This window comes from Bubalus bubalis, chromosome 12 (genome assembly GCF_019923935.1).
Source record: "Bubalus bubalis isolate 160015118507 breed Murrah chromosome 12, NDDB_SH_1, whole genome shotgun sequence".
NCBI lineage: Eukaryota > Metazoa > Chordata > Mammalia > Artiodactyla > Bovidae > Bubalus > Bubalus bubalis.
This window is the reverse complement of record NC_059168.1, coordinates 98,501,717-98,517,052: the sequence shown is the minus strand read 5'-3', so window position 1 is coordinate 98,517,052 and position 15,336 is coordinate 98,501,717. Positions and strand designations below refer to the sequence as shown.

General features: G+C 49.7%; 1 protein-coding gene across 16 annotated transcripts in view; it reads right to left on the bottom strand.

The window, feature by feature from the left end:
• Positions 1 to 483: 483 nt before the first annotated feature.
• The window catches only part of ODF2 (outer dense fiber of sperm tails 2), a 29,169-nt gene continuing 14,316 nt past the window's right edge, over positions 484 to 15,336 (bottom strand). For 13 of the 16 annotated variants that reach the window (XM_006065354.2, XM_006065355.3, XM_006065356.3 and 10 more), the window contains 13 exons: positions 14,573 to 14,644; positions 13,446 to 13,517; positions 13,196 to 13,312; positions 12,399 to 12,584; positions 11,773 to 11,882; positions 10,301 to 10,436; positions 7,943 to 8,053; positions 7,679 to 7,783; positions 6,573 to 6,731; positions 5,145 to 5,245; positions 3,343 to 3,505; positions 2,795 to 2,920; positions 484 to 2,389 (listed from right to left, as the gene is read on the bottom strand). In XM_006065354.2, the coding sequence (XP_006065416.1) occupies positions 2,201 to 2,389; positions 2,795 to 2,920; positions 3,343 to 3,505; positions 5,145 to 5,245; positions 6,573 to 6,731; positions 7,679 to 7,783; positions 7,943 to 8,053; positions 10,301 to 10,436; positions 11,773 to 11,882; positions 12,399 to 12,584; positions 13,196 to 13,312; positions 13,446 to 13,517; positions 14,573 to 14,644 (1,647 nt within the window). In that variant the 3' untranslated portion in view covers positions 484 to 2,200. The other 3 variants (XM_025261771.2, XM_044926416.1, XM_044926415.1) reach the window with 3 other exon arrangements.

The following is a 15,336-nucleotide window of genomic DNA, read 5'->3' as shown; positions in this document are numbered from 1 at the left end:
CTCTTCAATTTCTACCATAAGGGTGGTGTCATCTACATATCTGAGATTGTTGATATTTCTCCTGGCTATCTTGATTCCAGCTTGTGAACCATCCAGCCCGGCACTTAGCATGATATACTCTGTGTAGAAGTTAAATAAGCAGAGTGACAATATACAGCCTAGATGTACTTCTTTCCCAACTTTGAATGAGTCTATTGTTCCATGTCCAGTTCTGTTACATCTTGCTGTGCATACAGGCTTCTCAGGAGAAGTTCCATTTGGGTGTGATGAAAATGTTGGCGAATTAAGACAAAGGTGGGGATCACACAACTTTGAATATATTAAAAACTACTGAATTATGCACTTTAAAAGAGTGAATTATATCTATCTCGATAAATGAAAAGCTCATCATTGCTGAGGCCAGCTTTAACTAGGACACTAACTTTTGACCCTTTTGCCCATTTCATGGGGTCTCAGTTTGAGGCAGAAAGGAAAACTCTCAAGTTTGAAGCAATATAAACATTTTTCATTTTCACAAAATCTCTGGACTTTTTGTAATACAATATTTTACAAAGAAAAACCAAACATTGTTAGGAGAATCCCAGCCACGAAACCAAAGAGAGTTCCCACAGCATCATCGCAGATAGCAGAATCCTACACTGAAGGGCTATCATTAGCTTGATGATAATAATGATGAGTTATACAGAAGTGTATGCACATTGGTGTAAGTTTGTCAACTGTCTTTTCTTAGGAAGATCTTTCATACATTGTATGAAAATTCAAGTCTATGTTAAAGATGTGAAAATAGGCTTGGTTTTATGGCAATGGTAGCTGGTAGTAGTAATTTCAGGGACCTTCCTTGGCAAAATTAAAAGCTGAAGATAAAATTTAAGAACAAAACTAACAAAAACAAATCATTGAAAGCTGTAAACTACAAATGTCTCCAAAACTGGGGCGGGATGGGGCGGGGGGTGCGGTTCTGGGAGTGCAATCCAGATGCCTGTGTGGGACCATTGCTTTTGGGGACACAGGGGAATTCTCCAGAGGTTCGGACCTGGGTTAGAGTGGCTGAGAGGGAACCAGACTGGATCACCCAGAGGACAATTACCATCTAGAATGGAAAGGTTAGGATTCAGCACAGAACACCAAGTGTGTTCTCTTCTCTCTGAATATGTTGTTCTTTTAAATACAGGAACATGTGAGGAGGACAAAAATAGCCCATCATCTTTCAGAAAGCAATTAACATTTAAAAAATAGCAAGACAGACACAGCCCATCTTCCTCCTAAGAGCTAAAGCCATCTGCCCTCACACACTGAGCAGCACCTTGCCATGTATCTCCTCCGGCCCTTTCACAGGATCATAAAGCGAAAGCACGCAGAGGAGAAAGCGCCGACCCAGTCAGAATCAAAGAGCCTAATGTTCCATGTGCCACGTCCTGAAAATATGTTTACTGGCTCTTCTGCAGCGTCTTACTGAATCATTTTTAGAAGAGGGATCATGTGGGTAAAGGAGACTATCCCGTGGAAACTTAAATATTGATTATAAAAGCTTTTGTAAAACATATACATTTCAAGAATAAATGCATTCCACAGACACAAACCTAGCTAGGAAAAAAATCAACGAGACTGGGATTGTACTTTTACAAGGCGAACTTGTAAAACATAAACCCTCGAGCGTCTGTAGGGAAGTGCGCGAGGGCAAGCGGCCTTGAGGAAACTTGGCCACAAGTGGGAGGGGAGCACCTTAGAGAGGACACCGTACCCATGCAATGAGGAAAGCAGCACGAGAAGGTGAGGCGCAGTGAGGACCTCTGCCTAGCAGCTCCTGCTGGTTAGGGTCAGGGAAAACCCGAGAGAGTCCTAAAATAGAAGAGAGCTGGAAAACGGTCTGGAGGGAAAGTCCAGGCCAAATATTCTCCTGAGAAAGGAATGAGCCAATCACAGTGAGTTAAAACCTGACCCTAATAGTAGTAGCTTTAAGGCCTGTTGGGGTAATTAGAACTTTCCATCAGGTGATGCTATCGGAGAGGAGAGAACTAAGTGGGTTCAGCTCTATCCCCTGCTGCTCGAGGCACTTTTCTGGAGTTAGTAGCTAAGACAAGATCCTGATCATACTTCATCTCAGGGAGAGAGAGGAAAACCAACAGGCTTTCCAGATATGGCTTAGCGACACCTCCATTGCCGCGGCATCCATCTGAGCCCCTAGCCCAAGAGCAGTGGCTTAGGCGGGAGGAGACCGAGAGCGGATGGGAGAGCTGGTCAGGTAGGAAGCGTAGGGACCGTCCCCAAACACGTTGGCGTAGGACGACTTGAGGAACTGGACGTAGTTCTGCATGCTGCGGTTGGTGCTCTCCGACTGCTCCAGGCGGTCTTTCAGGTCCTGCAGGCGGCTCTGGTAGCGGCGATCAGCCTGAGAGGAGGAACGGGCCGGGGCCCAAGTGTGTGGAACGCCCAGAACAGACCACCCCTAGAGGCCAGGGGATGAGGGCTGCTAATGGGTCGCTTTCTTTCTGAAAATATTCTCAACCTGGATTGTGGTGATAACTGCACAACTCAGAATGTACTCAAAACCACTGAATTGTACAATCTGAATGAGAGAGTTTTATGGTAAATGCCCTCTTAACAAAGCTGGTAATAAACAAGGGGAGGGGCCTGGAATATCCTGAAGGGACGGGAAAGTGATGGGAGGAAAATAAAACCATGTCATATTCATAAAAAGAACAGAACACAGTGCCCTGCGGGCGCCAGGAAGCTCAACCTTCAACCCATACCCTTCTTGTCTGCTACCACCCCCCCTACCCCCAGACAGACTCACATCGTCCCGGCTCCGCCGCAGCTGGCTGAGCTCAGTCTTGGTCCTGCTCAGCTGGGTCTCAAGGTCCAGGATTTTGTTCTGGGCTGCTCGCTCCTTGGAGGCTGCGTGCTCCTTGGTTTGTTCCACCTGCCCAGAAAGCACAGAGGTGGGGCTGGCTTACCTGACATGGGGACACCTGGTAAGGAAGAGGCTGGACCACTCCCACTGACCAGTCTCACTGTGGAGAATTCTCTGCAGCCTCAGGGCGGGAGCTAGCTACGGAGACAACTTCTGCAAGCCTGCTTCACCTGCCCTTTGCCAACGCTCCATGAGTTACCACCTCAGATGTGGAACACCTGTCTGAGGCCCACTCTGGCAGCAATGACAGGAGCAGTTGTGAATCCAGTGCCAAGTTCTTTACAATCATTGCTCATTTGATCTTCATGATGAATCTGTGGGGGCAGGTACTACTACGATATGCCCATTTTTCAGATGCGGAGATAGGCTCAGAGAAGTTAAGCAATGTGCCCAAAGACGCAGAGCTGCTTAACAACAGATGTGAGACTGACCTGCCTCCTGGCGTCTTCAATGGCGCTCTCCAACTGCCTCGCCAGGGTTCCGCATTCCCGTGTTTTCTCCTCCAGTCGCAGCTGGGACTGGTGGATTGCCTCCTCCCTCTTGGCAATCACCTGTAGGAACTCGATATTCTGGGCACTGGTCGCCTCCAGTTTCCTAGGTGGAAGCACTCAGTCAGAGTCTGCTCGCCCCACTATGCGTCCTGTTCCACACGGCTGGGGGCTGCCAGCCACGCTGGACCGGGGTTCACATCACACCAAGCATCTCCAGGGAATAACAGGAATAAATCAAAGAAATCTGCTGATCATCATGACGGCAAGGAGCTGTATGGAGAGTGGGAGAAGCAAGCACAGACTGACTGTGGGCTGTGCTGCATACATGTATCATCACATGTAATATGGCAGCTTGCAGCTCAGGAATGTGGGTTCCATTCTGATCCCCACTTTACAAATGAAGCAACTGTACCACAGAGAGGTGAAGTCATTGGCTCAAGGTCACCACAGCTGGTAGGTCTGTCACCAAAACCCGCCCCCCCCTTCTTCACTGCTGCCACCCTCAGCAAAGGGACTTCAGCTGGAGCACTCAGCATCATCTGTGACCAGCCGTGGGGCAGCAGTGACCATCTCGAGTGCACACATGGTCCCCGCTGCCCTTCCAGAACACCTTCCAATCTCAGGAGTTCTGTAAGTCCTGCAACCTTGCAGCTGCATCTTTGAGGCCAGCAGAGTAAAGGTGGAGCCCAGGGGAGACCACTTGCTTAAAGTCCCTGCTGGCAGGCTGTGTGAGCCACCTGGGCCAATTGCAGCCTCCTGGGATTCCCCAAGTCTTTCATCACTGAAACGAGGGCTCCAGCCCTCATGTTATGGACACTAAATGCTCTGGACAAAGACAGTCTAAGCCACAACTTTGCAAGTCACCAGCTATGTGCTCTTGGGCAAGTTACCTAACCTCTCCCCAAGCTCAGTTTCCTTGTATCTAAAATGGGGGTAATACCAACTCATATATACTATTCTATACAGCATGATTTTGCACACCAGGTAACGTGCTAAGCCCTTTGAGGATTATCTCGAGGAAGATACACAACAACCCCAAGAACTGGACTTCTCCCTACCTTGCTCCCTTTCTCAAGATGAGTAAACAGGGTGATGAGGTTCAAAAGGATGAAATGATTTGCTCAAGATCACAATGCAGGTAAAGTGGCCAAGTTGTGATCAAAGGCCAAAGATTCTGATTCCAAAACGTGAACTCTTTTCCTGACTGCCTCCAATAGACCATAAGTAACAGAATAGATCAGAAAGGTCTTGGGAAGGGTGACCAGGAATAAAGAGCAGAATGCGGAGGAGTGTCTCCCACTGCAGCACCTGGCCCTGCTGGTTTGCTTGGATGAAGCATGCCTTTTTGATAGGTGGTGCCTATGGGTGGTCTGATCCTTTTCTTAATTTTTCTTTTTACTTCTTGGCCACACTATGAAGCATGCAGGATCTTAGTTCCCCGAGCAGGAATCGAACCCAGGTTCCCTGCAGTGAAGCGCAGAGTCTTAACCACTGGACCACCACTGGGTGGTCTGATCTTGATCACACTGTCATGGAGCATCCCCCCTGGCCAGAGACCACCTTCCTCTCTCCTACAATGCTTACCACTGCAGTGGAAACAGCTTTTCCTCTGATGTCTGCCTAGTACCTTCCAGGGCCTCGAGTCCCTCAAACATTTCTGCACACTGAGCCCAAAGCAGCTAAGTGGCTGAAAAGTCTCAGGTCCTAGGAAGAGGACAGAGATTGGACCAAGTGCCTCTAACCTCTCCAGTTCATCCACCTTCAGACTCAGCTGTTTATTTTCCTTCTGGGAAGCCTGATGTTTCTCTCTCGCCATCTCCAGCTTGTCCCCCTGGTGTTCGATCTAAAATGACAGGAACACAGACTGGTTTACAAAAGAACCTCCAGGTACAGCCCTCCCTTATCCCTGTGACCTGTCATCCACACCCAGGAGAGAGGCACGCTGCCCTCAGCAGGCATCCAAGTCTCAACGCACAACCTGGAGGAGAGAGGAGAGTGGGGACAGGTTAGGCCCGACCCCCGAGATCGAAGGCTCTCCCATGCTGAGAGAAGCCAGCTTCGATCCTGAATAGCCATGATGACATATTCTGGTTCAGGAGAGGCCAGTCAGTAGGATCTGGGGAGACGTAAGGCAGAAGCAGACAGCAGGCCTAACTGGTCCACGCAACCCACTACTGAGCTTTACCAAGGATGTTGGTGGGACTGCTGATGTCATTCTCCTTAACTGGGGACCAGTGCAAGCAAGGCCATAGGAAATCTATCAAGTCCTTCAGACTGGCAGGTTTGAGAAGTTATCCAGAAGACTCAGACATCCAGGCCTGAAAGGCCCTGAGAATACTCAGGTTCAAGAATAGGCAGGTGATTTAAAGTACTGAGAACATGGGCTTGGGAACCAGACAGAGCCGGCTGGTTTCCAGTCCCTGTTGAGAAGCATTAGTTCAGGAGAGTGTGACCTGTGACCTCAGGAAATGACTTCTCCCGCTCTCTGCCCTTGGCTGCTTTTTGTGAAATGGGGAAAATAAGACCCTTTGCAAAGTTACTGGGAGAATTAAATGAGAGAATGCCGGAGCACAGAGCCTGTGCTCAAAAAATGGCAGCTACTTCCACCGTTACTGCAAGGACGCAGGTGTAGACAGGGGAAGGGTCTCGCCCAAGGTCACAGTGCAGATGAGAAGCGTACCATTTCTTAGACCTTGCCGGCTTGGTTCCAGGCACCCAAAGGCACATTGCCTCTGGGAGAAAAGCAGTCCTCTGTTGGGACAGAAGCTCAGGCAAGGGGTTTATTCAGACTAGGGAAAGGCAGCTAAAGCAAGAGAAAGATGGAGACAAAGAAAACCTATGGCTTGGTGTCCACTGGTGGCATGAGGCTTGAGGACAGCAGCAGAGCGTTGAAGGGCAAGGCCGGCGGAGACTTGGAGCACTCGGGGAGCGGCGAGAGCAGGAGGGCCCGGCAGCTCCTATAACTACAATCACTTTGTGCAAACACAAGGCATTTGGCACACCAGACTTTTATTTCACAGCACTGATGATAGCTCACTCCTTTCAAAAAGCGGCAGCCAAGAAAAAGGAAGTGGTCCTCCCTTGGGGGGGGGCGGCGCGCGTGCAGCTCATCTTGGTAAGCGGGCCCCTGCTCGGGCCAGTTCATGGGACCCTTTCTGCCAGTCCCTTACCCGGCTGCGCAGGTCTGATATGATGGCTGTGAGGTCAATGTTCTTCCGCTCATAGCCCTGCAGCTGGTCCTGGCACTCAGCCAGTTTAGCCTCTGTGATCTTAAGGATATCGGGCAGCTGCTGCAGGTCAGCCAGCTGGGACTGGAACTGCCTCCGTGCCTGGAGTGGGAGAGAGGAGCCCACGGTTGGGAAGGGCCTGGTGGCTGCAGCAGCCAAACAGAATCCTTGGGAGTGTGGCAAGGCCGCCCTCAGGCCCCTGGAAAGGGTCCTGCAAGGCCCACGGGCAGAAGTGCACCCGGCAGGCCACTGAAAACATCTTAGGTGTTCTCTGGGGGGACGCATTTGGCCACTTGGTGACTGCAGCCTGCTGCTCCTTTACTCACTGAAGAATAATGGTGACCATGTAACAAACTCCAGGACCCAGGCATTATTCCCTGAATTCATACAACTTACACAGTAGGTGCTGCTGGCCCCACCTAAAGACTCTGAGGATCAAAGCATCACTTGCCCAAGGTCACTCAGTTAGGAACTGGCAGAGCCAGGATTCAAGTCTAGTGTAACCCAAAAGCTCCTAGGAAGGCAGTCACGACACTCTGGGTCAGAGGGAAAGCTATCACCTATCTGGTCTTCACCCATCCTTGTATTAAGGAGGAGCCTGAGGACTACAGAGGGGCAGTGACGTGTCCAAGGATATGCAGCCAGGTACTGGCTGAGCCTGGACTCAATCTGTCTCCAAGGTCACTATTAAGATGATCTCTTTGCTTCCAGACAGCCAAGCTGTCTCCAGAATAATAATGCTTTTTTGTAGGGAAGGGGACAGGAGGCAATTTTTTGGTTGGCACAAAATTAAAACATCACAAAGAAGGCATGCAACAGGCACACCTAAGGCCTGCCAGATCTGTGGATCTGAATCCACCTGAATGTTCCAAGCAGGGGAAATTTTTTTTTTTAAGGAAAACCAGGATGAGAAAGAGGAATAATGAGGAAACAGGAGAGAGAAAGACGAGATGAGAAGCACATCGGAGAGCGTCAAGGACAGACAGGAGGGACAGACCGGGCAGGCCCGGGACTGGGGAGGGGAAGAAGGCGAGCACAGGGAGCAATACCGCTTCAATCTCTTTGTTCATCTCATCTTTAAGGATCTTGTTCTCTTTGTCACAGCGTTCCAGCTGGGCAGCCACTTCATCAGCCTCCAGTCTGGTCTTCATCACCTGGGGACCAACAAAGCATTGGGCCATCTTGGGTAGAGCCAAGTTTTGGTGGAAAAAAAAACAAAAAACACCTTTTTGGGGGGAGGCCTTGGGGTGAACCTCTCTCCATAGCAGGAGGCGCTGCTGCCCTGGCAGGGCCGCTGGCACCGGACAGCCTACCTGACTCTTATAGTTGTCAATCATTCCCTCGTAGTTCTTAACCGATGCCTTCAGCTGCTGGACCTCGATGTGCGCCTGGTTGAGCTTGTCCTCCATTGGGGCGAAGCTAGCCTGGAAGGGAACCAGATCAAGGTTAACCAGCTCGTGGGTAACCAGCAGGAAAGGTCCCGGAGCAGGTGGCCAAACCAAGCCCTGACTCCTACTCTGAGGGGCTGGCAAAGGGAAGCCCCACCTACTCGACCCCTGCCAGCAGGTTTCCTCAGACAGGCACCAGGGCAGGGCTCCCAATATGACCAACTCAAGTGAAGACAGATGAAAGTAAGAGATTCCCATGTTCTTCTGTTCTTATCACAAAAGCAATGCATTATTGGGAATTCCTTGGCAGTCCCATGGTTAGGATTCAGCACTTTCACTCCTGGGAGCTAGGATTTGATTTTTAGGAAACTAAGATCCCGAATGCCTCATGGCATGACCAAAATAAAGAAAAAAATGAGAAAAAGGCAACACATTATCATGAAAGAAAATGGAGATAAAACCCAGAAAAACAAATCATGATTCCTTAGTATATGGCTATATATTGATAGCTGTGTAGATATTTTATTTTTTCCAGTAAGCATGGGATTATATTATATCCAGTGCTTTGCAACAAACTCTTCAATTAACAAGTATGTTGAGAACTACTTCTCTCATCAATAAATGCTCACCTTAGCAGATGGGACGAAATAAAGTCATGGTATCTCAATAAAATACTAAGCACTCATTCAAAAGAAAGAAAGCAAAAGAAAAAAAAGATATCCATGAAATGTGGTTGAGTGGGAAAATCAAGCTGCAGAATAACAGATGGAAGGATGAATGTGCATATGTTTGAATATGCAGGTTAATATCAGGGTAAAAAAACTGGAATAAATGTACATATACAGTTCACAGAGACCTTCAGTTCTGCCACCACATTTCTGTGATGTTTTCAACTTTCATATAAGCATATTTTACCTTTGTAATTATGATTACCTTTGTAATTAATGTCTGGGAAAATATACTTCTACAAACATTTTGAAGAGCCACACTATTTCACCACACAGACATACCGGCCTTCAAATAATACCCCAGTTAACTGTCAGACGTGGGGTTGTCTGTCACTTGTCCAACACTTGCACGGCAACAATGACACACGAGTGCTCTCCCACCTTTTTAAAATGAAAAAGACGGACAACACCAAGTGCTGCTGAGGAGACATGGAGCACGTTTCTCAGATGCCCCTGATAAGCGTGGAAACCTGTACACCCAGCTTTACTGTTGTTCGCTGACACCTACCGAAGGTCAACGTACCACCTACTGACCGAGCATTTCTACTTCAAGGTATAGGAAGCTGTACCGCCGGACATGCATCGGCAGCAGAATGGACAAGCGTGTCGTGGTATAATTCCTGCAATGGCACGATGCACAGCACAGAGACGGATGCACCAGCACACATGACGTGGATAACTTCCACAAACAGATGCCGAGGAAAAGCCACAAGGGCCAGGCTCAGAGTGCAAAACCAGGCCAACTCATCTGGAGTGACAGAGTCAGGATAACCGTTCCGTTAGCAGCGGGTGTTTGTAACTAGGTGAGGTCACCGGTCCCATCAGGGTGACTGGTGGACAAAGTACGTCTGTTTTGTGTACCTTTCTGTATTATACTTCCTTAAATCTATCTATCTTAACAAAAACCAGTAAAAAAAAAAAAAAAAGACACTATTGCCCAGATCAGTTAAAAAGCAAGATCAAACCTGGCTCTGCAATGTCAACCTCTGTTCGCTGCCTCTCACCACCAGATTGCTGGAGGGTGTAAAGTGAGTGGTTAAAAGCTAGTGGTTACAGCCCCAGAGTCAGATTGAAGTTCAAATCTGAACTCCCAATACTTCCAAGGGCAGACTCTTGGCAAGAAACTTAAACTCGCTCTAAGCAGTCTCCTTATTCTAGAAAGTAGAGTAATTATCACATTATTGGGAGGTTACAGTGAGAGTGAATGCAAGTGGATGGTCCCAGCACTGCGCCAGGAGGTCAGATCCTCCTCACACGCACGGGCTGAATGTCAGGTGGGGCACTTCACCCGCCTCACCCTCCACGCAGGACCTCACTTCCTCCCCCTAAGGAAACTGCGGCGACAGCAAGGCAGACATCCTGTTCGGGTCCTCCAACTCTACAAGGTTTGGTCAGGACTTGAATCCGGGTCTCCCCGACTCCAGAGGAAGCCCTCTTAGCACACTGCTGCCTCCAGGCCCTTGGGAGGTCCCGGCGGTCATCTCTGGGCCCAACCAGGAGTGCCCAGCCGTTTGCTCTCTCCCCGAATGTCCCTGGCCTGGCTCTCACGACCCACCTTCAGCCTCTCGTTCTCTAGTTTGAACGCGGAATACTCGGCGGTCTGCCGATGTAGTCTCTCCACCAGGCTGTCCCGGTCTTCCCGCATCTTCTCCTCCAAGGTCTGTTGTTGGTTTACGAGATCTGTCACCCGGCTGGAAGGTCACAAAGCGAAAGCAGACACAATCAACCCCATGGGCTATGAGCAGCCTGCATCTTTGTGTGGAGTGGGGCCTGGGGTTCCTTCCCAGGGCACCCATGTCCCTCCTCTCCTTGGCACCCGGCCTGCTCCCAGTCTCCACTGGGAGCAGCTGCCCCCGCACTGGCGCCCATGGCGTTCCCAGGTAGCCCGCTTTCATATAATAGCCTTGAAGGTCTACATCCCTTACCACCCACCTCCCAGAAGCCTTCTCTGTTCTAATCGTCCCACAAGGCTGAGACACTGAAGACAAGGGCCACAGGTGCAGTCCCTTCCCACAGCACTTCCTGATCTCTTAGCCCATCAGGAACTGAAGTCAGGACAGAACTCCCAGGCTCAGAGGTCAGGGGTACCCCCAGGCATCCATCTCCCTCACACACACATCGCACTGGGGCTCCATCTCCCCTAGGTGAGGGCAGGTGCCACAAAGCAGTAAAAAGGCACACGGCTCCTTTTTTTTTGAGTATTGAGAAATTATAGTTTGCCATTCAGCAAATGTTTTGCAAGTACTAACTGGGCCCAAGCAAACGCATTCTATTGCTTCACCAGCAAACGCCCGCTCAACTTGAAAAACCCAGTTCAGACATCCCACCTCATGACATGTCTTCCGTGATCCCTTTCATCTGTACCTCAGATCCTTCTGCCTTAACTATCCATTTTCTCCCACTAGCTGGAGAATCCCAAGGGCAGTGCCCGGCATAAGTGCAGTACAGGGTTAACGCCATGGGGAAGGCAATGCATTTGTTTTTTAACTGCTGTAACCTTAAAGGTCAATACACAGCCTGGTACATAGTAGCTGCTCAATAAACAAATGAATGAACACATGAATTCGGCTGAGCCGGAGAACGGTCACTGTTGATAGTTCACCAGTGACGAGGAAGGTGTGTTCAGTCACCTTCAACTTAAGGCCACTTTTGCCCCCTACTCCCAGGCTGTACCTCTGACCTACTGACTGGCAGACAAAGAGAAGCTGAGAGAAGACAGGGTGAAGGCAGAAACCAGCTGCCCTGTCCCCCAAGAACTGGAAGGAGGACACCACTGAGGCTGGGCCTGTTTCCCTGCTGTGCAGGTTAGGGCCCCACTCTGGCCCAGGTTTGAGCAGAGAAAGCCCCTCCATAGTGCCCACCAGCAGGTAGGACCCTGGGACAGGGCTGGAACAATGCCGCCCTGGACCAGAGGAGACCAGATGGTACCCGTGTGGCTCACACGAGCTGCCTCAGGATGCCTGGCACCATGCACCGGCTCACCCCCTCCTCCAATCGGCCCCATGCCCTCTCCTCACACAGACATACTCGTTCAGGACAATAATTTCCAGCTCAAGGTCTCCTTTGTCTTTTACAACTTGGTTATAGCGGCTCCTCCATGACTCCAGAGTGGATAAAGCTTCAGCGACATAAAGATCCTGGGAATAGGGGACAGTAGACAGGGTCCGTCGGTCAGGTGTCAGCACTGAGGCCAAGGGAGCCGAGGGTCAGCCCAGGCCACACCCCTCACCCTGATAACATAAACCCCCCTCCTGTAATTCCTTTCTAGAAGCACTGAGACTAAAGCAGGAGCCAGATGCTACTTTTCCGTTTCCAGCATCACATGCACCCTGACTGCAAATCCATAACCATCACTCCCACCCGTGATACTGATGCGGTTAGAATGTCCCACAAACCCTCCACTTGTCTCCAGCCAGCCGCCCTCCCCATCACCACCCTTTTAGCTGTTAACTCCCTGACTGCCTCTTCCTCCAGCCAGCCACCCATCCTCCCAGCTCATTCACCCTCTCCACTGCCATCTATTTCTCCATTTGCCCGCCCATCCACCTCTCTTGAGCTTTTCACCTCCACCTGCCCATCCGCTCCTCGCCTATCCACCGCCCCACCCCTCCTTCCCTTCCTTGTTGGCCTGCCCTCCTCGGGGAGGCCGCTACCTTGTCGGCAAGTTGCACATGCAGCTGCTCAGCATACTCCTCGCTCTTCTCGGCTCTCTCTTTTTGGGCTCGGATGGCTTTCTTCAAGGACTCTTTGTCTCGTTCTCCCTTCTGCTTCAGTTCCTTCAGCTGCTCCATGATGGCCTCTACTTCCGCCTTGTGTTGGTTCCCGCTGCGCTCCAGGTTCTGGGAGACAGGGACAACGGTGGAGGAGAGACAGAGGAGAGAGACAAGAAGTCCGGGGGAGGGTGAGGTGGGGCGGGGAGGAATGAGGAAGAGAGAAATCAGATCAACTGTGTGGGAGGCGATGCAGACCAGAGATGTGAGGGCCCTGCCCAGTTCCCCACAGCACCTCTCCCATTACGGAACCCTCTGGTTCTTAGTGTTAAGATAGAACTCTTCTGGCATCCTTTCCTGAACTCCCAGTACAGTAGTCAGAGATATTCCTCAGTTACTCAGCAGAGCTGTGACCTTAGAGGGTCCCTGGCTCAAAGACGTCAGCTCCCTCCAACCCTCTACCCACCCCATGGGTAGTTAGGAGAACTGGAGGCCTAAGGGATTAAGTGACTGGCTCAGAAGCATGGCACCCAACTGGTCACTGCAGGGAAGAACACCCAAACCCCTGCTCTTTCCCCTGGCCCAGAGTATCCCTTGCCACTGGCTCAGAGTGCTTTGGCAGCAGCACCCCCTAAACCTTTGGGGGCAAATCCTGAACGTGAGCACCTTGGCCAGGCCATGGGCCCTGGACTGCCAGGCCCCGCCCTCTCCCGTTCCCATTGGTGGGGCCAAGCAGGTACCTTGATCTGCATACACAGGCGACTGTTCTCTGCCTCTTTGCACCGAAGCTGTGCTTGCAAATGCCCCCGCATGGTCTCCATGGACTTGGAAAGCTCAGATGCTGTCTTTGCTTGAGCCTTTGGAGAGATGGAGAAAGTGACAGAGCCAGGATTTGAACCCAGCTCTGCGATTCCAGAGCGCACTCTACCCATGACCTGGGAGAGCACACTCTCCCGGCCCATACACAGGAGCGACTGTCGGGGATGGTACCTTCTCACATTGTATTTCCTGGAGGAGCTCTTCCACCTCCTTGTCTTTGTCTTGCAGCAGTAATAGCAGGCGCTGGGGAGAACAGACTGTCATGAGCTCCCTGGGAAGGGAGAGGAGGCTCGGCCCAGGGAGGACAAAACTCCTGTGAGTGCCTGGCCACTGGGCTCAAGTCCCAAAGACACTGGCCCATATCACAGAGATCTGAGCAGGAAGCACCTAACATCTGTATCACAATTTTTTTTTTATAACAATTTAAAATAATGTTAACTGTTGGAAATACTGACACAACAAAAAAGCACTAAGGAATGCCCGCAATCTCCCACCCAGAGATAACCACTGTTAACACAGATTAAAAAGCCAAACACATATTTTGCTGTATAACCATGTTTACCATAGTGTGATTAAATATGTATCTTTTGATAAAGCACCTTAGTATTTCCATTTTCTGATGTATCATAATTTGACAAGGCTCTCGAGCTGGGAATGCATGTTTAGGCATCATCACCATGACTGCCGAATCCTAGTGATATTCAGCCAGGCACCACGGCCAAACCTTGGGAATCATGGTCTCTATTTCTCTCTCAGAACCTCACAACAGACATTAATGTATCTAACGCTCCAGAAAGTCTTGAAGTTAAGCAGCTTGTTGAATGAGCCATTCAGGCTGGTCAGTATTTTCCCATATTTATTTGGCCATGTATCACTCCCCCCTCTTTTGTTTCTTATACCCACTAACACTTGAGGAACTCAAGGTTCCATGGAACAGACTTTGGAAGGTGCTGCCTTGGCAGAGATTCCTTGGGAGAACTGGAATTTGGGGGTCAACAAGTCTACACTGTAATACAAATGAGGAAATGCAGAGAACAAACTGAAGGCTTACAAATCCATCACCATCATCACCATCCCTCAGGCTAGCGTCCAACTTGGTGATTCAAGCTCTCAAGTGAGCAGCTAGACAAGCCCGGTGGAGAAGGAGGGATGGGAATATCTGCTTCATATTTTTTACAGATTTGAAACTAAGACCCCCCCAAAAAATCAGAGTAGGGCTCCAGCCCTTCTGCAGCCGCTCAGCACCTCTATGCTGTCGCCTATACCCGCTCTGGCAGGCAGGGGGCGCTGTGTGTTACCGCTTTCTCAGAGTCCGCCTCCGCCAGCCGTTTCAGTAGTGTCCCTTGTTGCTCCATCATTCTTTCAGAATCCTTGAAGGGAAGACGGGAAAAGCCAACTTGTTAACCAATAAACTGAGAGGTCTACTTCCTCTAGATCCTATTCCTTTCCTGAAAATTACATTTCTCATGAGGGAAGTAATGAATTATATACTCATCATAAAATACTTAATGAACCCCTTATCCCCACCTCCAAACCCAGCCCTACAGTGGCGAGTTTGGTGACTGTCCTGCCCATCCTTCCTCTCTGCACTTACACAGAGCTACACCTAGAGAACCAGCTTTTGGGAGGTGAGGGGTGGGGAGGGATTAATGTGTAATTTTACCAAAATTATACCATACTGTAATTCTGTCTACAACTGGATTTTTAGAAAACATCTTTATTGAGATAGAAATTCAGATATAGGTCATCCATTTAAAAGGTACAATTCAATAGTTTTTGGTATATTTGGTAAAATGTAACAAACTTTGCCACCATTTTCAAGTGTAAAATTCAGTGGCGTATGGTACATTTACAATGTTGAGTAACCATCACTACCATCTCAAAGAGAAAAGTGAAAGTATTATTCGCTCAGTCGTGTCCGATTCTTCGCGACCCTATGGACTGCAGCCTGCCAGGCTCCTCTGTCCATGGAATTCTACAGGCAAGAATACTGGAGTGGCCATGCCCTCCTCCAGGGGATCTTCCCAAGCCAGATCTCAAACCCAGATCTCCTACATTGCAG